This window comes from Amaranthus tricolor, chromosome 14, assembly GCF_026212465.1.
Source record: "Amaranthus tricolor cultivar Red isolate AtriRed21 chromosome 14, ASM2621246v1, whole genome shotgun sequence".
Classification (NCBI taxonomy): Eukaryota; Viridiplantae; Streptophyta; class Magnoliopsida; order Caryophyllales; family Amaranthaceae; genus Amaranthus; species Amaranthus tricolor.
In genome coordinates this window covers 3058206-3084687 of record NC_080060.1, presented here as the reverse complement: position 1 = coordinate 3084687, position 26482 = coordinate 3058206, and the positions used below count along the sequence as shown (strand labels likewise).

Genomic DNA, 26482 nt, shown 5'->3' with positions numbered 1-26482 from the left:
AACTAAAACTATAGATCGATTGTTAAATCATCATCATCATCATATAAATCTGGTAAACCGGCTCATTGAAGTAATACAATAGACTATATCTTTATTAGGGATAAGGAGGTTGTGGTCAATGTAACACTCAATTCGATAAAGACCAGCAAATGAAAAACAAAAGACCTAAAACATGTTATTGGCACGAAAAAATAGAGTATATAATGATAATCCGAAAATCATTAGCAGTAAAATATATTTGGTATCGTATTTAGAGTTGGGCGATAGAGTTCATCTTTAGACCCAACTAGGAGTAAATTTAGTCTACTTTATCCTTTCTTTTTTGTTTGTCAAAATTTATTTTTTACATTGTTTTCAAAGCATACATTTGATATGGAGACTCGATTAGCGACAATACATATTTTGTGTTTCGGCTGTGGAGAGAACAATCAACACTCTCAACAAAGATGAAGAAAATGCCTTTTAAGGTCCACAATGTATATGAACTATTAGAGAGGTTTGAGTTGCTTTTCCGACTATTTCACCTTGTTTTCCTGCACAAGGTAGCAAACGAGGGCCGGAGAGGGATCCTCCGGGGGTCCTCCTCCGATGATTAAGTCGGTAAGGGTTTTGAGATGATTGTTGATAAAATTGATAAGGAATTAGAGCTATTTTGTACGAGATAATAGTGCTTGGTTTTCAGTGTAAAAGTTACGTTACCCTTGGTGATGCATGACACTGTATATTTATAGTGGTGGGCCTTAGGAGAGGTTTTCAAAACCCTAATGGCAGTTTAGGCTTTTACCTTAAATGGAATCTTTTTCGGGATTAATGGAGAGAGAAATAAAATATTTTGTAAGCCTATGTAGCGTTTGGTGATTTGCTGATCCTTACGCCAAGGTCCCCACTCTCTGTCTTTTAGTACACCTATATGAGTAGGATATGAGGTAGGTGTGGTGCCTTACCTTATGCGAGTATTGACAGCTTTTTTGTACATAACTGTAGTTGCTCCCTGTCACGTCATCGTTTCCGTTGTCATCATTTTTCAGGATCAATCATCCTGCAGGTATTTATGTTTTTCATTCTCTGTCTGGGTCCTTTTGATATAACCTTGTTGTTTCTGTGAGTCCTATTATCCTGAATTTCAACGGAGGAGTAAGTTTAGTCCTTTAAGGGGCTAAGTTATCTTTCTCAGGAAGTTGAGACCTCTGAAAAAGTTCTGGTTGTTTCGTCCTATCCTTCATTTATGATGGTGATTAGAATTTTTCCTCTTTTAAAGTCTTGGACTAAGGATCATATTCCAACACATACATTTTGAAAACTCTTAGATAAAGTTATATCGATGTTAAGGGAATATAAGGGGTATACATTTGATAATGCTCACCATTGATGCTATGGCACTAACGACAGCATCTAGATTCCTAAAGTCGAAGAAAATGATTGAAGAAAACAAACATTATAAAAAGTACATCTTATCAATGACCCATGATGTTTATCACAAGACTAAATAAAATAATATATTCGTCTGTCTCTTTAAAATTATTTTTAATGATACGACATAAGGGCTTAAAAAAGTGCAATAATACTAAGTTATGCTATTTACTAGAGTAATTATAGGTTTTAATACAAAAAAGAAAAATAAATTATAAATTTGACTGAAATCATATTCAAAAATAATAATATTGCAAATTCAATGAAAAGGACTAAAATAATAGACAAAACAGGGCACAACTATAAAAGCACACAATTAATACAAATATTAAAATAGTAAGTGAGATAAGATTTAGTTCCGTTATAAATGTAATTGATATCTTTAATTTTAGTGCGAGTATCCTTACGTGCGTCCTCGCCTTCTTATTTGCTCACTTTTTAATTTCTTCCCCGTCTTGTATTACTTTTTAAAACAAGTTTGATAATTTAACATTTATTTCATCTTAAATTTCAAAACTAAATTTAGAATTATATAAAAATCAACATGAATATATAAATCAATTTTAAATACTTAAAAAACTTGAACAAAATCAACCCGATGATTTAAATGAAGATCTCCTGCCACAATCATAAATAATAAATTGAAGGAAAAATTATCTAGAATAATTTAACATTTTCATGAATTTCTTACAATAATCCAATCTATTGATTAACCATTAATAATTTGAATTTTTGGGATATTTACCTAAAGTGAACTTGGGTAACTCGATTATCTGTTATAGTAAGTAATTCACCAAAATCGTAAATTGAAAAATTAATTTAAAATTAGAGAAAAATTTTGAAAATTTACATAAAAAGTCCTTAATAGAAAAACAAAATCATTAAGTTTTTTAAAACATTTTTTTAACAATTTTTTCAATATTTTATTTTAATTTATTATTTTTTTGAAAAAAAATTTGCTATAGCAAGTCATCCGGTTACCGGGTTTACTTTAGAAAAGTACCTCTCAAAATTAAAATTATTTATGACTAATCAATAAATAAAATTATTGTACAAAAATCATATAAATAGGTTAAATTATTGTACTAATTTTTCTTAAATTTAAAGGTGTTAATCAGAGGATATGCTTTAAATAGTGCGGAGGAGGAGAAGCGTGGAAGTCAATTTAGTCAGTAAGACCTCCATCCCTCTTCGCATAACCGTAACTCACAGGTCTCTTTCTAATTTCTCTCTCTGCAGTGCACTGTATATAATAATTAAGCTCATTCTTCATTTAATTTTTTTTATTTCCCTAAAAAACTCAGCAATTAAGCAAGAATTATAACCAAAATTGAGCAAATTAATCATTACCCAATTGAGAATTACTAGTTAATTACAATACCCACATCTTAATTTTTTAAAAAGTTGTGGGGATTTAGCTTTAAGATAAAGTTTCAAAATTAACATTTTTTAGATGTGGGATTAGTAAAGGTGAAGTCTTTGATGGATCCTCCATTGATAAATGAAGGTTCATTTGCAACATCAAACCCTTCATTATCTGAAATTTGGCCTTTCAATAATGGTGGAAATTGTGATGATCGTGGAATGTTGGGGCTTAGAATGGGAAATGGTGGATTTGTAAATGGTTTAATTGATGGGTTATTCAAAGGTGATGGATCAATGGAAGAATCAACTGTTACTGGGCAAAGTGGAAGTCTTGATGGTAGTAATGGGAGGAAAAGAAGAGAGAATTTTTCTGAAGATGAATCTTCCAAGCTTTTTTCTACTATTACTAGTGCCAATGAATTGGTGACTATTCTTTTTTTTTTTTCCTTTTTTGATTTTGTTTTGGTAAAATCTGATCTTTTGACCATAAATTGTGTTAGGTTTGATTAAACACAGATTACGGTCTACGGTGAGACAAATTATGTTGGCTGACTCATGTGCTTTTAATGTATTGAAGTGATCACTTGTAAATTTAACGTGACTAATTATAGAAATTGACTAATTAAATGAGTCTGTTTCATGGTGAAACGGTTTCGTACAAAAGGAGTTGTGTGATTAAATTATCATGATGCTTGTTTCAGAATTGTCTAGTTATTTTTCTGTGGTGTTTTTGATGATCTTTGGTGTTAAAATTTTTAGTTTTGGGGATGTGATTAAATGATTATTGATTTGATGGTGAATCATTTGTGCTTATATAGTGTTGGTTGATTGTGACCATGCATTACTCTCATTATTGCATTATTGTTAATACAATTGCTGACTGTTGCTACATTTTTGCATTATTCTATACATCTATCTCATTTGTTAAAAGATGCTTCCACCTTGACCAACTCAGAGTCATAAATTCATTTGTCATTAGTTGGTATTAAATGATGAGAATGATAATGTAAAGTTAATATAATTTTAGTAAAGTTAATGTAATTTTGGTAAAAGTATCTTTTAAGAAGTTTAACAGTCATGTTTGTTTTTTTCTACAATTTCATTTTCTTTACAATATTTTTTCCACTGCATTATCATTTGAATTTGAAGTACTAGGAGGTAATGAAAAATTGTGAAAAAAAAACTTATTGTAATCAAAGTTTTATTATCATGTAAATTTATAATACAAATCATTTTCATTTTATCATTTAGTACCATTAAACAAATGGGCCGTTAAAATTGTGGCTTTTGCTTTTATGTACTTAAAAATTTCTTTCTTGTTAAGCAGAAAAATTCAAATGCTAAACGTATTAAAGCATCATGTTCTCAAGATGAAAATGGCAGTTCAAAGTCTAGAGGGGAAGCGAGTTCAGCCAGTGGTAACAATCATGCTGAAAAACCAACTGAGCCACCTAAAGACTACATCCATGTTCGAGCAAGAAGGGGACAAGCTACCGATAGCCACAGTTTGGCTGAGAGAGTAATTTTCTTCTAAAATCTCGATAAATTTTCTCGTTGCTTTATGTTCACCTTGTAGTAGGCCGGGTGATAGAAATATGAACCTTGAAACCAGTGAATGCTGATGATTTTGCGGTCAATGCTGCCAATATTTTGGTAGTTAAACTCAAAAACCTTTACAATACAGTTGCGATATGGTGATGCGACCTTGTTGTGGTTGCACAATGGCTCATATACTTGTTTGTTGTTGCGTCGATGTCCTAGTTCCTAGACTTGTACGAAGACTTTATTTTTCGTGTTGCTTCTTCAGTGTTATTCTTGATTGAAATCGGTTCTCGCAGGCCAGGCGAGAAAAGATAAGTGAGAGGATGAAAATTTTACAAGATTTGGTCCCCGGATGTAGCAAGGTTTGTATATGTGACAGATAATTCGGTATAGTCATGCACTCTGCTATCTTTTCCGATATGCTTTAAAATGTGCTTGTTTACATATGATCTCTGGCTAAAATGGGGTTTTTATTTGTTGGGGAAGGTTATCGGAAAAGCATTAGTCCTCAACGAAATTATCAACTATGTACAATCCTTACAACGACAAGTTGAGGTGCGTGATTTTTGGATTTCTGAAAGTATCATTTTCGGTCTTTCTTATGTGATGCCCGTGTAGATTGTAGCTAAGCTTCGTGACTATTGCTTCGCAGTTCTTATCTATGAAGCTTGAAGTCGTCAATTCTGGTGTGATCCCCTCTTTTAGTGGCTTCCCTTCAAAAGGCGTAAGTTTGCCTTTTTACCGGTTAGTAGAGCAGCAATCAAATGCCCTATGCTTGTTATTGTCGATTATTGTTCGGGGTGTTTAGTCCGGTGGAAAACATTTAGCGAAATTCTGAGATATTTTCGCTTTGGATCTAGTTCGAATTTTCGATATAAACTTGATAAATATATTGTAAATATTCAGGTTAATCAGCAAGGGGTGCCATCATTTGATCCAAATGGTATGATGTTCAGTACACAAGCTGCAAGAGATTTTGCGGCCGCAGGAGAGCAGCAATCAGAGTGGCTACAGATGCAATTAGGCGGAAATTTCGAACGAACAGCCTGATTCCTTTTAATAAATTCTCTTAATTGATGCTAATTATGCGAAAATATCGGGCTAATCATTTATTTCGGATTGAGTATCGATTTCTATATTAGCTTTCCATGATTTTGTAATACTGCCTTCTGTAGAAAGTATTCATCGTAACGTTCAGCCTTCTTGTATGATCCTCATCCTCTAACCAGCACTAGAATGACTTCTGAGTTCATTTTGTACGAATTGTGTTTCGTCCATGTCGTTTTTTTTATAATTCTTAAAGTTAACAAAGTCGGATGTATCAAAATCGGGTTAAATTTCTTCGTCGTCGTTGATTGCATCGCCATTTCCATTTTGTTCTAGTGACGGCGTTTATAATTAACCATTCATTTTGTAAGCTACCCTGAGTATTTTGCATGAATTCAAACGAGAAGAAAATAATAGAGCAAAATAGGATGATTCTATCCGAGCCTTGACTTGGGTCTTATTAATCATGTTTTAAGATTATTATTATTATTATTATTATTATTATTATTATTATTTATTCATATATTAACATATTACAAAGCATAAAGCTTGAATCTTTACTAAAACAAAATCATTAGGATAAAACAATTTAAGAATATTTATAGTAGTGAATTCCAAATTATCCAAATTTGGATTCTATTTGATGAATAATGCTAGGATCTAGTTTCTCCCACATTCTTTTGAAAATGAACCAATCCCCTCGGGATGACAAACATCTGACCCGGAATCAACACCTTAGAGTATAATACACATTCTCGGTTGTTACAAACCCAACTAAAACTTTTCCAATATCACTACACGACCTCACTTGAGCGTGGAAGGGAGTGTGGCGGGTTCATACCGTTGATGGCAAGATCAACTCGGTTCATCGAAGTTCCAAGTGTGTTAAGGCCGGGAAATGTGAGAACATTCCCAGGTGTGACCTTCGATATAAATGGATTAGAAGACGTATCACCCTCATTCATAAACCCATTGAAGAAGAAGCCATCGGAGGTCACATTTGACGTTGGCTTGCATGGGAAGCTAGCAAATGACGGAGAAGAGTTGGGTTGTGCTACACAAAAGTCGAGCAAGGGATCAGGATCCGAGGCGTGGGAGAGGAAAGGAGCAAGCAAGAGTAGTACAAGTTAGAGTAGGGAAGCCATATTTATCTCTAGTTAAAGAAAGTGTTTGTGTTGGTTTAAGACTAGGATTAAGATGCTTTTATAGGACATTAGTATGTGACCTTGGCGATAGCAGATAAAAAATATATATTTAGAAAGAAATTAGCAAAGAAAATCATGCATTGCTGATGGAGGAATATGGTAAAATTTAAAGAGATTTTTAATTAGTGGACTCAAACTGTTGAACCAAGATTAATCTCATGTTTAGTTTAAGACTAATCTACCTTTCACACTCAAATTCTGCTGCAAACCTCACTAATTCAACTCAATTAGTGTTAGATTATATAATAATAAATTCTGGGGCCTCAACCAACGGCTTAAGCTTTTGGTTGAGTTGGTTTCTTGACATGGTATAGAAAGTCAGCGTGACAAGAGATCACAGAAGATCTCAACAGCCCCACATTGAAAGTGAAATATTTGGTGCTAGGTATAAGGAGAGTTTGTGTCGTATTCACACTTCTTGCCCAAAGGGCTCTCGTGTGAGAGGCGTGTTAAAGTATATAACATACCATGGAGTCTCAACCATCAGCTTAGGCTTCTTTTGGTTGAGTTGGTTCCTTAACAATTAGTTATAAATCATAGGTTATCTTATATCATAGAATATACTAAAACAATAACACTTACCATAAAATTTTCCACAAAATGAGAAAATTGCTTGTTATATAGGCTTTAAGAGAAGGCCATGAATAAGATCTTGCGTTGCAGCGATACCAAACAGAGCCACAATGTTAATCGACCAATACAAACAGAAAAGGCCATGTTGCCGACAAATATTCTATTACAACGGTTAGAAATGATTACGGGATGCCATGAAAAGTCATATGTCACACTCCATCCTGAAACATTCGAGCGAAAATTCAAATTGCTATAGCGCTACTCAAGAAGTAACCTTAAGAGTGTTACGTTTCATTTACCTTTGACGTGCAGCTGCGCTAACCGGAATAACACCAGACGGAGTTACTAAAGCATCGACATCAACATCATTAGGAGTGATGGGAATGACTCCATCATCCAATATTTGAATAGAATATGACAGAGCAACTAGACAACAAAAGTACTTGATCAGCATTTCTTCATCTAATCTAAATCTCCAAGCAACCGATGAAGGAAACGAGTAATCAAAGCATACCTAGCAACGGTTTTTTCCAGTTCTGCTTATCAGCTAGCTTCCGGTATTTACTTAGGAATGTGTCATAGTACCTTCAACAATTTTTTACTACTCGAGATTAGCACGTCACCGGCAAGATTAAGATCAACATTAATGTAAGCAAATGACACACTATAGAGTTATGCTTATAGCCTCATATTCCACAATCGTAGTTTGTGCGAGTGAAGATTTATTTATTTTTCCCCTTTATTTAGATATAACCATTAAAAAAATCATGGATATCATCGCGATTGCAGTAACATTTGCGATGTCGAGGACACAGAACCTCACGATGTTAAGACTTGTTTCAGGGGCATCACAATATGAATTATTAACTTTTAAATGTCCATCTTATAATAGTAATTCAAGTTTTCTAGAACGTTTACTTAAATCAAAGCTTATAATAGACTTTTAGAACCTAATACAAATAAAAAAAATAAGATTATAATGACTAATATGTTAGAATGACTGAAATACTGAATACATTAAAGACGGAAGATACCCTCCACCACGACCCAACCGTCTACCAGTTTTGTCAAATGCAAGTCCTGAAAAAAAGAGATTTAATAAGTTAGAAAATAACACTCTTTCGGTTCTAGTGATGTAGAGAGGGATATTACCGGGTAAAAGGAAGAGGTCGACTGCTTCGCTTGCTTGCATAACTGCGATAAACGATCATTTAATGTAACTTAATGATTCATCACGAGTAAAAAAGAAGTATCCAAGATAAGCAAATATCAGGGATGCTAAATGGCCTAAATGCTAAATTACAAGAATCTTATTTAAAAACACAAATATTACAACACACTTAGACGAGGTTCAACCCTTCCGATTTTCTTGCATACTCATTATGGATGCTCAACCCAACACATCAATACTCTTGAACTACTCGAGGAAAGTATAAAGGGGGAGGACAGCGGGAAAACAATGCTATACGTTTAATTCTACCCTAAACTAGCATACAAGACAACATAAAAATGTCGAATAAAGGAGTTTAGTAATTAAATTAGAGTTACCATCTTCACGTGGATTTCCTGTACTATCTACCGGTGCAGGTTCCAGGATGTCCATTGAGTTAGCAATTAAATCATCTAAACTGGAGATATTGAGCATCCGCATATGACTATTCTTATCCTCCACTCTTGGCACATAAAGAGTTTTCCCTTCAAGTCCCGGTTTGTCTGCAAGCCAAAACTAAAGCTTACTGTTGTCAAAAGAAAACAAACAGGACTAGTTATTTCAGGAAGATGCATATGGCTCAACATTTTAAAAGAAACACCAAATTCTTCATGTTCATGGGAAATTTGTTGAATAATACTACATTGTGGATCTTAACAAGAATCTAATGTTTTGCAAAGGGCACTTGGTCAAAGTGTCAAACCTTTGTCTGAACTCTGTAAGATTTGTGCCAAAACTTTAGATGTATCAACTTCTCGCAAGGCATGGCAACTTATGTACGCACATAACCTTCTGGTTGATTTAAACCATGGAGCATCCAGAACTAAGTGTTGAATTGCATCATCTGTACAGAGATACATCAATACAGAACAAAGTAAGGTCACCCATAAAAAATGGTTTATGCTAGTGAATAGGACATGTACATGAGCGACTAACGATTCCTCAACCTCAATCGATTAACATCAGCGTTCTACATCAACCACTTTACCTATTTGTAACGGTCCGAGATGAGATACATGATCTATCAATGAAGAAATTCAACGATGCATATTATTTGTTGATGACATTAGTAGAAGCTAAGGATGGGTCAATGCTAAGGTAGAGATATGGAGGCAAGTGATACAATCAAAAGGGTTTAAATTAGGTCGAAGTAAGAATGAGTGTATGAAAATGGCGTTTTGGCACACAGGATATCACACAAGTACTGCAAAGTTAGATACGAAAGAGCTCCTTCTAAAGCATTGAATCCAATGCTTGAGGCTTAAATGATTAGTTGTGATGGAAACATTATGCGTCACAGGTGTGTCACTAAGGTTGAAAGAAATTTTCTAGCAGCTGACAAGGACTACTACATGGGTCAGCTTGTATAAGAGATCATTATAGGATATTGAAGACAAAATAAGAGAACATTGGTTTAATCATGTGCAAATAAGACCAAAAACCTTCTCCCAATACTAAAAGAATTGGCAATATTATTGTTGTGGTTGTACTTTAAGACCTTATGCCACATTTTTCTTTTCTTACTTCAAGTCTTCAAGTTGTCCTCCCAAACTTCTGACGGCCCGTTTGGTTAATAGTACTAATTGGTGGTTACCACATGTTCAAATGGTAATGCAATGGAATGAATTATGTACGGAAAATAAGATTGTTAAAGAAGAATAACTTCGTCAAGAGATATTCCTACCATAATTACACTAATTTTTTCATTATCATTCCCACTAGTTATGACCGATTACCAAACGGGCCGTGAAGGCTCAACAACATTAGGTCATAATATCATAACTCAAAAGTACTTTAGTTACTACTTGATCATCAAAGTTCCCTTTAATGTAATATCAAATTATCACCTAATACAAGAAACTTTGAATTCCCTTAAAGATGATTAAAAAATTGGCAAGTTCAATACAAACTCTACTTTAGTCTAATGTGTTTCAATACCCCTCCATAAATCCCAGGCTGTAATGTAGTCTAGGAATTGATTGACTAAATCTGGTTCAATATTTGTGATAATCCATGAGAGGACTACCACATCTTTTTGTTTCCATCGTTCATATGCTGGATATGTGGAATTTGGTGGTTTGCAGGTGATATGCTCTAGCCGTCCCCTTGCTTCAATGGCTACATGTATAAATTTACACCATTTGGCGTAGTTGTGATAATTTAATTTTTCGGCTACCTTCAATTCGGGTGCCAACGTTTATGTGGTTTGATTTTTCTTGTTCATTTGCTGGAATAATTGAAACATGTGTTCAATTTGGGCCATTGTTACGATTTGGTTGTCTGTGTTTTGGTTTGGTTTCGAATCTGCCATGGTAAATGATGAAGGCTGAGAAAGGTGGATGCCAGTCCCGGATTTCTCCTTGTGGCTCTGATACCATGAAAATATTAATTATGCAAAAATTTGGGTTAAGGAAAAGGTTTAGGGTTAAGAATACAATTTGTATTAATTAATTATGAAATACAGAGATCATGTACATGATACAAGACACTAAAAAAGGAAATAAAAATAATCACTACAATCAAATATAATCAAGGAAAATAATCTAATTATTCCCTAAATATTCACATTCCTACATAATGTTCACTTCTTTCCTCCAATTGATCATCCCATGAATTGTTAATCTACCGAATAACTAAACAATTTTTAAACCTTTAACTCAAAATCAATTCAAAACAACATTGAATCAAATTACCCAGTATCTACCCACACAAATATTCCAGTCAAGCTTATCAATTTAATCAACACAAAATCAAAGCAACAATTACAAAAAACCCAATTTTTAAAAACACACAAACGATCAAGTTCGATTAAAATTGAATACGTATCCCGCACAAAAATCCATTACCTTCAAGGGTTCGCTGAGAAGGGTCCATCTCTTTAAGGGATTTCCTGACTTTGGATCTAATCATGCGTTTCTGCTTGAAAATTGACTCCAATTCAGCAACGGTAACATCACTCGTACTGCTAGTAATGCTTCCTCCATTGTTGGTGGAGCTCATCCTAATGGAGGAGAGAGAAATTGAAGATGATCGTGGTTGGCGGCGCAGGTTAAGAAAGTGAGAGTAAGTGGGAGGGAGTGGGGATGCTAAAATGCACAAATGGTGGAGGGAAAAGGACAGGTTCATAAGCTTTCTTAGTTGTTTGGTCCTTTCCGTTGAGAGTCTTCCGATTCCAATTGTCTTCATTTTATTTAGTTTAAGACCTTTCTAAGAGTATATGGTGATCTTAAAAAACACTCTTTTACAATTTTTCTCTCTTTTAAAAGTTCATCTTTTAACATAATCTTATTAATAATGACTTTTTAAAAGATCATTATCTTATTTTTCTTACTTTTTATCTATTCAACTATACTTTCTCTTTCTTAATTTATATAATATTTATTTTTTATTTTTTCATAGTAACATTCTCATGTACAAACTTAATATAAATTTTTATTTAATTATAATAAATTTAATTTAAGATAATTTTTTATTTGAATTCATATTTTTTTTAATATTTAAGATGATTTTTTTGTGTTTTTTAACCAAAAAAATAGTAGGAAAATAGGAAAGAAGATAGGTAAATATGAATTTATGTCAAAAAAACATCAAAATTGGTCTTATTTTATAGATCTCAAAAAACATAACCATTGGTATAATTTTTTTAAAAAAAATTAATCAATTAAGAAAATAGCCATTAAAATAAATAAATGGCTATTTTTTATCATCCAATGAGAAAGAGACACGTGAAATAGTGGGCAAGGCTATGTCAGGGGAAGAATTTGCTGATTTTATCCTCCAATCAATGCTTGATATGTGGCAAAATGGGTGAAAAAAACTAGAGTGACCGTTCAACGGCACGGGCCACATGATGACCAAAATTGCCAACCTTTTCCCCAACCCATCCAATATTGAATCCCCATTAATAATACTTTTATGCTAGTTTGATCATATGATCTAAAATTAGATCATCAAAATAGATGCTCTAATGCTAAGCGCTGTGCTAGCTTTCAATTCTTTCAAGTTCCAACCATTACTAAAGTGATAAGAAATTATTTTTTCAAATCAACTCCGTCTTAGGTCCTGTTTAATTCACATTAAATTAAAAACTCCTTATGTTCTTAAAAGTTTGTCCAATATGAGTTTTTCACAATATTAAGAAAAATAGAATCTTTATAGTAAGTGGGTATTATTTTAATTAAATAGTAGTGTGAAATAATGATTGTATTATTATTATGATAAGAGAAAATACATTTTAATTAAAGATAAAATAAAGCAGAAAAACAAAATATGATTGCCATTAATGTATGGAAAACCTTACAGCATTATACAAAGGCCAAAACAGATATTTGTTTTGGTTACAACATTCTTTCCTTTTATGGAAAGTTTTGGAGGGCAATTAAAAATAATGAAGGGAAAATCTAAATAGTTAAACATATACACAGCCATTTCATTGGCTAATTACACTATACATGGATTACTTCCCTAATTAAGCATAATGATTCGGAACCAAAAATAAAAGTAAATAGGACTTTTCAAATTCTACAAGGGGCTATATATAGACCTGGGAAAATTTGATCCGACTCGAAAATGAACCCGGGACCCGACCCGACAAAACCCGAACCCGACCGACCCGAAAGCGACTTAATCCGAAACATGACCGACCCGATAATTACCCGACCGAAAATGACCCGAACGGAAACCGACCCGTTTTGACAGATTTAATATCAATTTTTAGAGTAATTTCAATGTTAGAATTCATTTCAAATAAAATTTTAGTTTTCAAAGTATCTCAACATATTGAGTATATCACTTGAACCCTAAAACTCATCAATAGATCTCAAAAAACACGTATTTAACGTCTTTTTAGCCATCGTAATTATTTTTCTTTAAAAACAGGACGTTATAATCATCTTAATTGAATACATGTATCTTGTTAAATCAGTCAAATGAGTTTTTAATTCTTCTACATTTCAGTAAGCAAATCAATATAATTTATACGAACGTTTCGCACGTTTGAATGAGCTTTTCAAAAAACGAATGTCGCTACCCTAAATTATAAAACACGTATCTTATAAGACGAAATAAGTACTTAGTTAGTTGTATATCTTTCCAACATGAAAATTGTGAAGATAATTTTAACGTCATTTTTATCTAACTTTACAATTATAATAAACAAAATAACTTTTATAAAGCGCGTATCTTACAAGTCTTTCAAAATAAGTATTAATTCCCCTATTTTTCTTGCACTTAAATGAACCTGACATACCAACTATTTTTTGAAAATCGTACATGTAATTTCTCTAATGATTTTTTTTAGACATTTTAATGATTTTTTTTTTATGTTGAATTAGTCGATTGGATATTCTAATGTTTTATGGTAACCCGTTGGGTCAATCCGAACCTACCCGAAACCCAGAGTGATCCGACCTGAAACTGACCTGATCCAAAACTGACCCGACCCGAAAATGACCCGACCGAAATTGATCCGACCCAAAACCCGATTGACCGACCGTTTTCCCAGGTCTAGCTATATATGTAGCATGTATATGTGAACAATACATCATCAAACCTCAATTCTCAAACACAACAACATACTTGAAGAGAAGAGTAACCATTCATCCAAAAAAAATTCGGATATTTCATGATATACCACTGAATTTCTTCGAAATTCACCATATACCACATAAAATGTTTTAATTCACCATATACCATTGAATTTTTGTCCGTGGAATACCATTAATGACAACTGCCGTTAGTGTGCCGTTTGTGGTAAATTATTAATTCACCATATACCATTAATTTTTTTTGCGTCAAATACCATTTTTTAAAAAATATAGCCGTTGGAATTGTAATAAACAAATGAAGTGTCATACAAACCAAGTAGTTAACATTTTGTTCAAAAACAACTTGAGACTAAACACTGTTCATCAAAAAAAATTGTTTTTTATCAGTTTCTTAACTGCAATACCATGCAATTGTCTTTCAAATTTCAATGCCTTTTCTTCTCCACACGCCTTCAAAACACTACATATAGTATGTTCATTCAGAAAATATTTGTTGACTAGCATTCGTGATAGCAGTGAGAGCGCTTTCTCACTATAACCCTGTTGCGAGCAAGAAGTAATCATCATAATCCAAGCAACTATATCCTGCTTGTTTATCCTATCAAAGATTCGTAAAGCACTTTGAAATTCACCAGATTGTGCCTAGAAATACAAGATACCACTTTCTACAATCAAATTGCTCCATCTACCTTTGATAATACAAGTATGAACTTGCTTGCCTAGGTCATAATTCAGCCTCTTTCCACACAAAATCAACACACACACATACATCGTCCCATTTGCTTCAATACCCGACTTCATAAACTCTTAAAAAACCAAATTTCAAATATCCATTTTGCATTGCAGTCCAATAAGCAACATTTCGTTTAAAAATTTCATCGAACACCTTACAGGCTTCCTCTAACTTTCCAAATCTCAAATACCCATTAATCAAATTATTATCTACAAACACATATACTTTCATTTTACTCTTCAAAATGAAATTATGTACCACCTTAATTTCTTTCAATTTAGAACGTGATTGAAGGCAAGAAATCAACCAAAATGGATCACGTTCAACCCCATCACAGACTCGTGTTCCAAAAATTTAGCAACTGGGTTTTCAGCTATCGTCAGATTTGATGCAAAAAATAGTATTTGACGCAAAAAAAATAATAATAATGGTATATGGTGAATTAATAATTTACCACAAACGGCACACTAACGGCAGTTGTCATTAATGGTATTCTGTGCTAACGGACGAAAACTCAATGGTATATGGTGAATTAAAACATTTTGTGTGGTATATGTTGAATTTCGAAGAAACTCAGTTGTATATCATGAAATATGCGAAAAAAATTCCAACAGAACACTGCATCAAACCTATGCTACATGCTTGTATCCGTGTGAGGAGGTGTGTTAGAGTATTATAACATATCTTGGAGTCTCAACCGTTAAACTTTATGACGATGATTATTCCATGTATATCAAAATCAAAAAGAGGGAATAAAAAAATTACAAACAGCTAAAGAGAGCTGATGGAGCTAAGGATCAATATATAAGACAATAAGTATATATATGATGGTAATATTAAAGCATTATAATTTAAACATATTTGACGAATAGAATACAATAGAAGAGGAGATTCAAAGCAAGAAGAATAGAGGCAAAGGAAAGGAAAGTAAGAAAAGGATTGAAAATGGAGGATTTAAGCATGTCCAGAGATAAAAAGGAAGATAAAGCTTCAACCATAACTAGGATGAGGAACAAATTTGATCCTTATGAATATGATGATAACCATGGCATAAGGCTCAGTATTGCACTTGAGATTGTTAACATTATTAAACATTCTGTGTCGCCTTCTATGCTTAGCCCTTCATACTCGCTTAAATTAGCTTCTTTCGCTCCAACCATTTTGCTTGTTCTCTTAGTTTTTTGAAATGATTCATGTAATAATGGTCATATGCTTCTTATTTATAGACAATTATTTTACCATTAGACTAACATGTTGACTTTATATTTAAAAGAACAATCTTTCATAAACACTTGGCCGGCCACTTCACGTAATACAGCGCTATCTGGCTACAGTGATTTTATTTTGTACATATAGTTCATGTTTTAATGTAATATCTACATATAATCCCAAAACACAAATATTCAAATAACACGATCTTATGATGAAACTATTATTATTGGATTGACTCACTGTACATTTATTATTATAAAGTGATTATTTATAACCTTAAAATGATCACATATAATTTTAAAGGGGTCGCTTTTTATAGTCTTAAAGTGATCACTTATAACCGTAAAGCGATCACATACAATTTTAAAGGGATCGCTTTTTATAGTCTTAAAGTGATCACTTTTAATCGTAAAGCGATGACTTACAATTTTAAAGGGGTCACTTTTTATAGTCTTAAAGTGATGACTTATAACTTAAAGTGATCATTCTTAAAGTGATTATTTTAAAAATGGGTTAATTATATGGATTCGTCTCATGGTGATGAGATGGTTTCATACAAGACAAGCTAAATCGGAAAGACACGAGGTGTACACACTTCATAAGTCTTGAGATTTCATCTCAAAACCATATGGCAATGGGACGAACAACATCTAAAATAACTTAAAAAGTATGCACAACAATCTTTAATTTATCGATCATCGTAACTAATGTTACTTGCACCAAATTAATTTTTGCACTATTCATCATTTATGATAATTTACATATTTCGGCTATTATACGAGAAAAAACATAGTCAAGTGAGATCTTATTTTATTTTTATTCAACCCGTTGCATATTTTCATAATATCAAATTGTTATAATTTTTAGTTATATATAACTGTAAATATAAACAATCCGACAAACGCATTAGATTGCGAAAAATATATTTAATGTAAGTATTTTAAAACAGAGAAAGTATATAGAATGAACTTTCCTTACTATTTTTCCCAGGTCATCATCTCCCATCTTGTAAGAAAGAAAATACAAGGCCACTCACCCCTTTTTTTCTAAAAAGGCGTCTAGACTAATCTACTAGGAAGGTTCATAAAAGCTTAATCAATTATAGGGATTCGATTTTAAAAATGTGTTAGAATAGAAATAATAGAGGGAACAAAGGGGGATAAATTTAGAGAAATGAGAGATTTTTTATTTGAATAATAAAATAAGAGGTAAGAAATTTGAAGATGAAGAGTTTAGAGTGAAAATATAAAATGTTTTGTTAAGAATATAATCTCTCCTTAAGTAATAAGATTTAGAGGAAAACACTTATTTTTTCTTTTTTTTTCCATCTCTTGTCTTTTAAACAAATAAGATGCACTCTCCCTTTTTATCCTTCTCCTTTTTTCCCTTCCTTTCATTAGTCTCATAAATTACTATTAAAACATAATGTAAGAGTTTGTTTATATGAAAGTAAATGGAGGGAAAGGAAGGGGAGCAATTTAAAGGGATTAGGGATTCTTTATTTAGATAATAAAATAAAAGGTAGAGATCACTTGAATGTAAGGGATTGGAAGCCCTAGATGATACAACAGCTTCACCGAGTAAATTAATTTGCTATGATACCATGTTAAAATTTTCCATCCTCCATTGAAGGAAGAGGAAGAAGCATAAATATGGAAGAAGAGAAAAGAAAGAAGAAGAGAGAGAACAGAAAAGAAAAGAAAGAAAAAGTATTACCTATTATGTGTTACATTGAAAGAAATGAATACAAGCTTATATCTACTTATCTCTAGTTGAAACTAATTCCTATTTATATACAAAAGACAATAACAAGTTGTGCTGATATGGCATAACAAATAATCATCAGAATATCAGCTTGATATAAACTGTCGACAGGTTAAAATTTGCCATCCTCCATTAAAAGAAGAGGAAGAAGCATAAATAAGAAGAGAAATGAAAGAAAAAGATAAAGAACAGATTAAAAATAATAATAATAAAAAAAAGAAAAAGTATTATCTATTATGTGTATTACGTTGAAAGAAATGAATACAAGCTTATATTTACTTATCTCTAGTTGAAACTAATTCCCATTTATATACAAAAGACAATAACAACTTGTGCTGATTTGGCATAACAAATAATCATCAGAATATCAGCTTGATATAAACTGTCGACAGGTTAAAATTTGCCATCCTCCATTAAAAGAAGAGGAAGAAGCATAAATATGGAAGAAGAGAAAAGAAAGAAAAAGATAAAGAACTAAAAAAAATAATAATAAAAAAAAAGAAAAAGTATTATCTATTATGTGTATTACGTTGAAAGAAATGAATACAAGCTTATATCTACTTATCTCTAGTTGAAACTAATTCCCATTTATATACAAAAGACAATAACAACTTGTGCTGATTTGGCATAACAAACAATCATTAGAATATCAGCTTGATATAAACTGTCGACAGATTAAAATTTGCCATCCTCCATTAAAAGAAGAGGAAGAAGCATAAATATGGAAGAAGAGAAAAAAAAAAAAGAAAAAGAGAAAGAACAGAAAACAAAAGAAAGAAAAAATGTTATCTATTACATTGAAAGAAATAAATACAAACTTATATCTACTTATCTCTTGTTGTAACTAATTCCTATTTATATACAAAAGACAATAACAACTTGTAGAACCCCTACACGCACCCTCTTTTTTAAAGCCCTAATTCCCAATTCTGCAATTGTACGCTATCTATTCGTTCTCAATCAATTTGGGGGAAATCATCAATACTGATTTCTCTCCAATCTTTATCTTGATAAACAAACAAGTAGAAAGAAAAGAGCAAGAAGAATAAAAGATGTCGTATGACGAAGTTGAAATTGAAGACATGGAATGGAACGAAGAACTCCAAGCATATACATATCCATGTCCATGCGGCGATCTTTTTCAAATCACAAAGGATGATCTTCGTCTTGGTGAAGAGATTGCTCGTTGCCCTAGTTGTACTCTTTATATTACCGTCATTTACAATCTCGAAGATTTTGCTGATAATAAGAATAATTCTAAATTTCAGCCTCCTAAACAGCAACCTATCAGCGTTGCTTGAAGATTTTAACACCAATTAGTAATGAAAATCGTTTTACGTTTAATTGATGTTATTTGAAGTCTTTTATGTTTGTATTATTAACTTTTTAGGGATTTGGTTTTCATTTGAATGAATTTTTGTATCCTGATCCGTTCTAGGTTTTTTGATGTAGTTTTATGAGTTGGATTATTGAAGAGAATGTTCTATTTTGGAATTTTCTATTCTATAAAAAGTTTTTATTAATGTTTAATCTTCTAATTGTTATGCTAATTTCTATTCTGATCTTGGTTCTCCTATGATCCTCATGTTGTTGTACACACTTCTTTCCAATTCTAATTGATTAAAAGATATTTCTTTCGCATCATAGCTCAGATTAGAGTGTTATACTATTTGTATATAGTCTATGTAAATTACCTGGGTAGCAGATGCTATTGTATAAACAATTAGGTCAATTGTGGTGTCAATCATGTGATAGAGGCTGAATTTGAACATTCATATCAGTTAACTTCATCTGTTAGAGATGCATCAGAAAAAATTCTTGGTATTTCAAGTTTATTTATGATGCAGGGCGGCGCTTTGGCAGCAACGCAGCTTGTTTTTAACACCCTGAAATTACTTCTTGTGCTCTGTCATCATTGAAACATTTGAATCCCAGAATTGCAAAAGGCTGTTGTTGCACTTGCGGCTGTTATCTGCTGTAGTCTCCATTGAGCTATGTGATCATCATATTGGTTTTGGTTTGTTGGCCTCATACATGGGTTTAGAATTAATAGTTACCTGACCTTTTTGAGTGCTCTCTTTTTTGTTACATCTTTCCTTATGCCTATAGTGAGATGGTAATGTTGTCTTCTGGAAAAACTAGATAGCATCCCTGTCATACATGACAGATCACTAGTTCTCTATGGTCTTTCTGGGTATTAGGTTACTTTTACTTTCTTTTTTCTTTTCCTGTTCTATTAGGAGTTTTGAGCCTTGTTCTTCTGCTGTCATTTTTTTTGTGGTTTTTTTGGGTTCTCATTATAGTGACAGTCAGCCTAACCCCATTTGTTCAATTAGGAGTTTTGGGTTCTCATTATAGCTTTTTCCCTGGTTTAAGTACTAATTGAAGGATATTTGGAAGATCTGATTCATCTTCTACAAGAGGCAGGTTACCATGTGAGTGTCGTTTGAAGAACTAAGTATTGCTGCAAAGGTCCAGTTTAAAGTTTTCATATTGGGAAAGTGTATACAACATCTCAAAGATAAGAATTCTTCCTTGTAGACTAGTTTGAGATACTTCTGGAGGCATTCCAAGTTGTCTGAGAAATCTATTCCAGATTGGAACAGCAGATATTTGATAAGCAGTGGGAAGTTGGTGTGTTGTGTAGTCAATCACTAGGGTTGATGACGAGGAATTGCTAGATGCACTTGAGGCTTATGCAAGTTCGATATGTGATGGCTCTGGCAACAATGACCTGAAAATTTCTGGAGATGAATGAAGAGTTGCTTTTCAAAGTCATAGAGGGAGGTCAGGAAGAATTTGTTCTTACTGAAAGTCTGAAACAGATGCCTTCGAGAGGAAACTGTTCTGTCTGCAGAGTGCTTATGAGGATCTACCACATGACAATTGCAAAAAAGCTAAGGATCTTTGATGAAGGCATTTGAATAAGTTGGAGGATGAGTAATTCATGAAAAGAATCTGTTCTACTTAATAGGAAAGGAGCTTTTGGAAGCAGATCAGTATATGGAATGTATATTATTCATAATGCAGATGGAGTGAAGAAATTGAACTGAGAATTCGAGTTCTGACTTCATAACTGAAGAAGGGCAAAAACAAGATCAAACAATGGGTCCCTCGAAGGAGCCTTCTTCAGTGAGCTACAAATCTCTAGTTATGTTAAGCATTGATCAAAGAGTAATTTGAGCTTCATAAATGGGTAGGTATACTGTTAAGTAGAAATAAAGAGTTGGGAATTGGGGGAATTGGAACATAGTGACTGCATTACAGTTACAATGATCCGGTTGTAGTACTGTATCGGTCAAAATTAAACTTCTAAATCGCTAAAACTTTTTTTTTTTTTTTGCATCTTTATGATACGGGTGGTATTGATTCAGTAAATTCGAAAAAGTTTACGACTCGGCCAATACGAGACAATGTGACCTTGTTTTTGCTATATTGGCTGCAGATGTGTCAAGTCTCAAGCATGTCTTAGAAGGATTCCTTGGAAATTGGCTTGTCTTGAGAAGCATGCTAATTGGCATAAGAAGATTCACAACTAACTCCAAGGAGAAAGAGGTATTACACTTTTGTCTGATGTAACAATCACTTATCATTAATGTTTTTTTTACCTTTTGCTCTATACATTACTCCCTCCGTTTATAATAGATCATTTTGTTAGTGTTGCAAATTTAGTAGCATTATATCTGTTTTAACTTGTGATTACCATCCCTCTAATTCTAAGATAGCTTTCTCTTGATTGGTTTGCACTTCCAGGAAAACTTATAAGAGGTGATTTTACCGTAACTAAAACCTAATTTATGTAGACTCTTCAATTTACTTTACGTATCCGTGTCCGATCCTTGATGATCGGACATTAGTATGGAACTTAGACCCTTCCTTTTAGGCGTAAAATTAAATATTAGATATATCTGACACTTGGCCACATACTAATATCTGACATTATACCCGATTTCAAGTAACATCGACTAAAACATAGAAAGATTGCTAAGCTGTGTGATTGTGATGACATTCGGCCAAATCTTGGCAGAGCAAAACCATAAAGAACCAAAATTTTTGATGTCATGTTTATTAATTATTTTTTTAATATTTATATTAGGGTCATATACGATCAAAAGTATACACTTAGAGCCGTCCCACCAAATCCAAAAATCTCAAATCTGTCTTGGAAATTGAGGGAGAAATGAAACCAAGGGGCTCATGATTGCCATTTGTCACATACAAATAAAAATGACAGTGGTTTAGCTCATAGTTTCACCTCAACACGTGGTGTACATTGCATATCACTAAAGATTTCTTCTCATGCACTTGATTCCATGCACAATAATAATGAGTATGTTCTTTTCCGAAATCCTAACCTCATCGTATATATACTTGCCCTCTTTGTTTGTGTTAAACAAAAATGGCAGCTTCAGTGGATCCATTAGTAGTCGGAAGAGTGATCGGAGATGTGGTTGACTTGTTCGTGCCCAGTGTTAGCATGTCTGTTTACTTTGATGCTAAACATGTTACCAATGGCTGCACTATTAAGCCTTCTCTTGCTGTTCTTCCTCCTCGCCTTTCCATTGGTGGTCATCCTGATGTCTTCTATACTTTGGTTCATCTCTTTCTCCTTTTTACATTGCATTTTTAGCAGGGATCGGATATAACCCTATTGTGGGGTGTTTGGCAAACAGCTGGTAGCTGATTATATTGACTGATTTAAATAGTTGATTTATTGATTGGTTTGACCAAATCATTTTTGGACCCGCTGCTATAAGCAGCTTGTTCAAAAACAGCTATTTCTACCGACTAATTTACTAAACATCAGTGTTGGATGGTTTAACCACCCAACCCTCTATGAATCAAAATAAGCTAAAATTGCTTAATAAGTTATTTTGCCAAAGATCTACTCTACTATGGCCTTCGCCTTGATTCCTATATGAAATAGCTCCTTTTTATTTCCATGGCTTTCCCTTGGACCCTTAATTACCGTCTATAGCTGCATGCATGTGGTGTTGCTTGTTATTCTCTCTGATCCGAATATTGCACACTTGAATATGATTTATATCGACACGAATCAATCAAATATATCGACACGAATCAATCAAATAAAATCTAATTGGATTATATAAATTAGAAGTGTTTGGTAAATATATGATGCCAACAAACAAATGGGATGCATGTGCTGAAGTACAGGAGAAGTATATGACTAATGCGATAATTCACGATTTAGCTCCGATTTAATAATTAAAATATAGTATTTATCATTTATATAGCAATATATGTTTTTGGATTTGTGATTGCTATTTTATCCTTAAATAGTCGAGAAATTAATGCACTTAATAGAACGTATTATCATATGTGGAGTTAGTAATATAATTCATAATCATTGCTTGAAATTATCTTCTTTCAACACCCTTTGAAGGAATTTTCGATTAATTCAAGTACTTTGTCTTTATTCCATGAGGCTTTAACTTCAAAAATAAAAACCAAAAGAAACAAATTTAAGCGTTAATGATCTTTTGCATTAATGGTCTATTTGGCATTCAGTATTGAATGGTGTGAATGGTAATGAAAAGTTAGCATAATTTTTGTAGAAATATCTCATGACAAGTTTTAATGGTCATGCTTGTTATCGCTCGATAATCTCATTTTTTCATAAAGTGGGAGGGTAATGAAAATTTTTATGATCATGGGAATGACAAGATATGTATATTGATGATGTACAATATATAATAAGTAATAGGGACACCATATTTGAACATGCAGGTGATGACAGATCCTGATGCTCCCAGCCCCAGCGAACCCTCCATGCGAGAGTGGGTCCATTGGTAAGTATTTGTTTAACGTACTGCACTAATTAAATATTAACTGAAATCCTACCTGAAATCAGAATTATATACCAACGATTATATATGATGTTCTTTAATTAGATAATACTTGCAACCGGCTAGAACATCGAGTTCATGCATAGTTTAAAAATGCGGTTTCGGTCACAATTGAGGTAATAGTTATGAAACGGCTTTTGCCTCTAACGCAGACGTATTTTACTGTCTTGGATTAAATTTTTGGTCTCGGTAAACATGAGAACCTTTACAGTAAGTTCACAAAATGGTTATATACATCATATTTTGCAGTAATGTACAAAACCATGTTTTACATGAGTAATTATCGTTTTTATGTGTATTCACACCACAATTACTTCATTACGCATTCGTTTGTGAACGACTCTTTTATTGTACCTTGTAGTTTGATTATAGATTGATATGTCAATTATCATTGATTAGATTTCAACGAAATTAATTTTCAGGATTGTTGCTGATATTCCCGGTGGTTCAAGTCCGTCTTGTGGTAATTTTTACTTCTATTATATCTTACTAAAGCACTTCCTCCAAATCTTTTACTTGCAAAATGATCTTGCCAATCTCTCGTGTATAATTTGTAACTGGAAATATTTAACAAAAAATTCCGGTGAACATTGCATAAGAGTCAATTTCAAAACAGTAACATACGACCTTTTCCCTCAAAAAACCTTAGAAAGAACGGATTTCAGACTATTGGCCAATACAATATATATGGTTGATACAGGCCGGGCTAGGTCTAAATGAAAATTGCAAAAAATTTAGTAACGGCCCTTTTAAACTTGTCATCGATTGCCTTTCAGCCCGCTTTATCCCTTTTGATAAAGGGACGATGTGAAGTTCACATTTTAAAGTCTATTTTCTTTAAGACTCATTCGATGAAGGGTCGTAAGAAACCTCAACGGACCTCTAATCTGTTGGACAAGTCTATTTAAGACTAACCAAAAAAATTGTCGAGGGTGCAGGAAAAGAAGTGATATCATATGTTGGACCGAGGCCACCAGTGGGAATACACAGATACATATTGGTGCTGTTCGAGCAAAAGCAAGAATTGGGAACATCCGTAGAGCCACCAACAGCTCGAGCTCATTTTAATACTCGCTTCTTTGCTGCTAGACATGGTCTTGGCCTCCCTGTCGCCATCGTCTACTTCAATGCTCAGAAAGAGCCGGCTAATAAGAAACTATAGGACCTTATTTCATACCATCCGTATCTCTTGCTCATTTATGCATATTTTGTATCAAGTTATATGCAAACCAGTCTGTTGTGATAATTTCAAAAAAAAAAAAAAAGTTAAAGCTTTTTTCATCTATGTGATTTGAATAATGTGATACTTTTATTGGAAGTGTGGTTTTTAACCTGTAATAATGTGTAGAAAGACATTTATCTCTTGATATGGAAGTGAGTAAAAGGTTACACAAATGAGACGGTTTTATAGTGAAATTATTTTTATTTGAATGATATATATACTTGCTATTTTAAAGTAATAACCTATAACCTTAAAGTGATTATTTATTATTTTAAAGTGATTACTTTTTAGTGTATCTTTAAAGTGATTTTTTTATTATTTTAAAGTGATTACTTTTTAGTGTATCTTTAAAGTGATTATTTATAATCTCTATGTTAATTAGAAAAATAAAGTAATTATATGAATCTGTCTTATAATAAGTTATTCTCATACTAGACTTGCTAAAAAATGGGATGTCATAGCCCATGCCAAGTTGCCTTGACCCATGATAAGTCTTATAATCAAATTTTATCTTAAAAAGGCCCATTTGATGTACTGACATTAACATAACTTCACCCAACAAATAGAAAAGGGTCCAAATGAGAAAAGGGATTATTTTTTCAAAAAAATAGATATTAATAATAAATATTTTTTTATTCTGAAATACGTGCATAGTTCTAAAATGAATTTGTTTTTTTGTTACTTGTGGCTTCATTTAAGAACCAACACAAGAAGATCCATGCAATAAGTCATTTCTACACTAATAATGACAATTTCTTACATGTAAAAGAGAAGTGGAATTAATTTGCCTATAACTGATAAGAATGGAACATGTATTATAGAGGTGAAAAGAAAGATTTTCCACTATCAAGTCAATTAATAGTTTTTATTCCCACTAAGGGTTCGATTTGAGTGAATGTAAATATTTAAGATGGTAAAAGGTCAAACTAATGAAACAAAGCTAATTCAAGATGTTAATAACGTAATTAAAATAATTGTGAAAGAGAAAGAACGAGAGTAAAAAAAAAAAAGATAAATAAAAAGGAGGATGATTTCCCCTATTTGAAGGAAAAAATTTTCTGCATCCTCCCGGAGTTTAAATTTATAACCAAAAATGAGGGAATTAATTGTTATTTTATCCGTTATCACTATGTTTTAACCAATTCTTTCATCTCTCTAACAATCAAATTTTTTTAATTATCTATTAAACTAACTTTATTTTCCTATTTTACTTTTATTTATTCCTTTAAATATTTACATTCAATTCAAGCGGGCTTAAAAAAAATGAAATAAAAATTAATATTTTAGTATGCTAAGAGTTTCATTGTTCGTAGGACGGTAGTAGTTCCTTAGATGTAAATTTGCACCAACGAGTTGCTACAAGTAATTGAGCGGTTCAAGGAAATTATTGGTAACCTAAGTCACAGCCATTGACCTATGTCGTATATAAATACGGCCTGCAATAGGCCAACATTTTTTTCAATCCTCCTTGTTATCCAATCAATGCATAGCCCCCCTACATGCATTGGATAATTGAGTTCATTTACATGTTTAATACTTCTTCGAGTATTACTTCTACTTTTCATTTTGAAATATATTAGTATCTTATGAGATGGCTTAAGCTATGTAATTAAATCATTATTTTTTTATTTTGACATATTAATTTTAAGATTTTAAAGGCTGATTTTAAAACTTAAACTTAAAATGTTAATTAAGATTTAAATTTTTGTATCAATTTCAATGTTTAAGTCATATCACTTTAAAGTTAGAATGTGAATTTCATGCCTAGAAATTGATTTTATAAGAT

The 26482-nt window shown here is 32.7% G+C and overlaps 4 protein-coding genes and 1 pseudogene across 11 annotated transcripts; 3 read left to right on the top strand and 2 right to left on the bottom strand.

The window, feature by feature from the left end:
- The first annotated feature begins 2572 nt into the window (after nucleotides 1-2572).
- LOC130800337 (transcription factor bHLH79-like) lies at nucleotides 2573-5714 on the top strand. 2 transcript variants are annotated; one of them, XM_057663813.1, is made up of 6 exons: nucleotides 2573-3198; nucleotides 4103-4294; nucleotides 4614-4679; nucleotides 4804-4872; nucleotides 4970-5041; nucleotides 5224-5714. In XM_057663813.1, the coding sequence occupies exons 1-6, from the start codon at nucleotides 2893-2895 to the stop codon at nucleotides 5365-5367; spliced, it is 849 nt and encodes a 282-aa protein (XP_057519796.1). In that variant the 5' UTR covers nucleotides 2573-2892; the 3' UTR covers nucleotides 5368-5714. The 2 variants fall into 2 exon arrangements, with proteins under 2 accessions (XP_057519796.1, XP_057519797.1); XM_057663814.1 differs by having other exon boundaries at nucleotides 4970-5061.
- Nucleotides 5715-5897: 183 nt separating this feature from the next.
- Nucleotides 5898-6491, bottom strand: LOC130800338 (germin-like protein subfamily T member 2; annotated as a pseudogene).
- Nucleotides 5898-11564, bottom strand: LOC130800336 (5-formyltetrahydrofolate cyclo-ligase, mitochondrial-like). 5 transcript variants are annotated; one of them, XR_009039398.1, is made up of 9 exons: nucleotides 11199-11564; nucleotides 9056-9196; nucleotides 8691-8855; nucleotides 8295-8336; nucleotides 8159-8222; nucleotides 7657-7727; nucleotides 7442-7568; nucleotides 7152-7363; nucleotides 5898-6418 (listed from the first exon to the last, which is right to left on the bottom strand). XR_009039398.1 is itself a non-coding variant. In XM_057663810.1 (8 exons), exons 1-8 carry the CDS (start codon nucleotides 11536-11538, stop codon nucleotides 7345-7347), a joined length of 969 nt encoding a protein of 322 aa, XP_057519793.1. In that variant the 5' UTR covers nucleotides 11539-11564; the 3' UTR covers nucleotides 7131-7344. The 5 variants fall into 5 exon arrangements, 2 of the variants coding, with proteins under 2 accessions (XP_057519793.1, XP_057519795.1); XR_009039399.1 differs by having other exon boundaries at nucleotides 8177-8222; XM_057663810.1 differs by lacking the exon at nucleotides 5898-6418 and having other exon boundaries at nucleotides 7131-7363.
- A 6945-nt stretch (nucleotides 11565-18509) lies between these two features.
- LOC130800335 (diphthamide biosynthesis protein 3-like) lies at nucleotides 18510-19139 on the top strand. The gene has a single exon (XM_057663809.1). The coding sequence runs from the start codon at nucleotides 18660-18662 to the stop codon at nucleotides 18906-18908; it is 249 nt and encodes an 82-aa protein (XP_057519792.1). The 5' UTR covers nucleotides 18510-18659; the 3' UTR covers nucleotides 18909-19139.
- LOC130800333 (protein MOTHER of FT and TFL1) lies at nucleotides 19059-25346 on the top strand. 3 transcript variants are annotated; one of them, XM_057663808.1, is made up of 5 exons: nucleotides 19059-20803; nucleotides 21053-21162; nucleotides 23356-23417; nucleotides 23897-23937; nucleotides 24413-25346. In XM_057663808.1, exons 1-5 carry the CDS (start codon nucleotides 20800-20802, stop codon nucleotides 24634-24636), a joined length of 441 nt encoding a protein of 146 aa, XP_057519791.1. In that variant the 5' UTR covers nucleotides 19059-20799; the 3' UTR covers nucleotides 24637-25346. The 3 variants fall into 3 exon arrangements, with proteins under 3 accessions (XP_057519791.1, XP_057519790.1, XP_057519789.1); XM_057663807.1 differs by adding an exon at nucleotides 22014-22201 and having other exon boundaries at nucleotides 19059-21162; nucleotides 24413-25334; XM_057663806.1 differs by lacking the exons at nucleotides 19059-20803; nucleotides 21053-21162 and adding an exon at nucleotides 21171-22201 and having other exon boundaries at nucleotides 24413-25332.
- Nucleotides 25347-26482: the final 1136 nt, after the last annotated feature.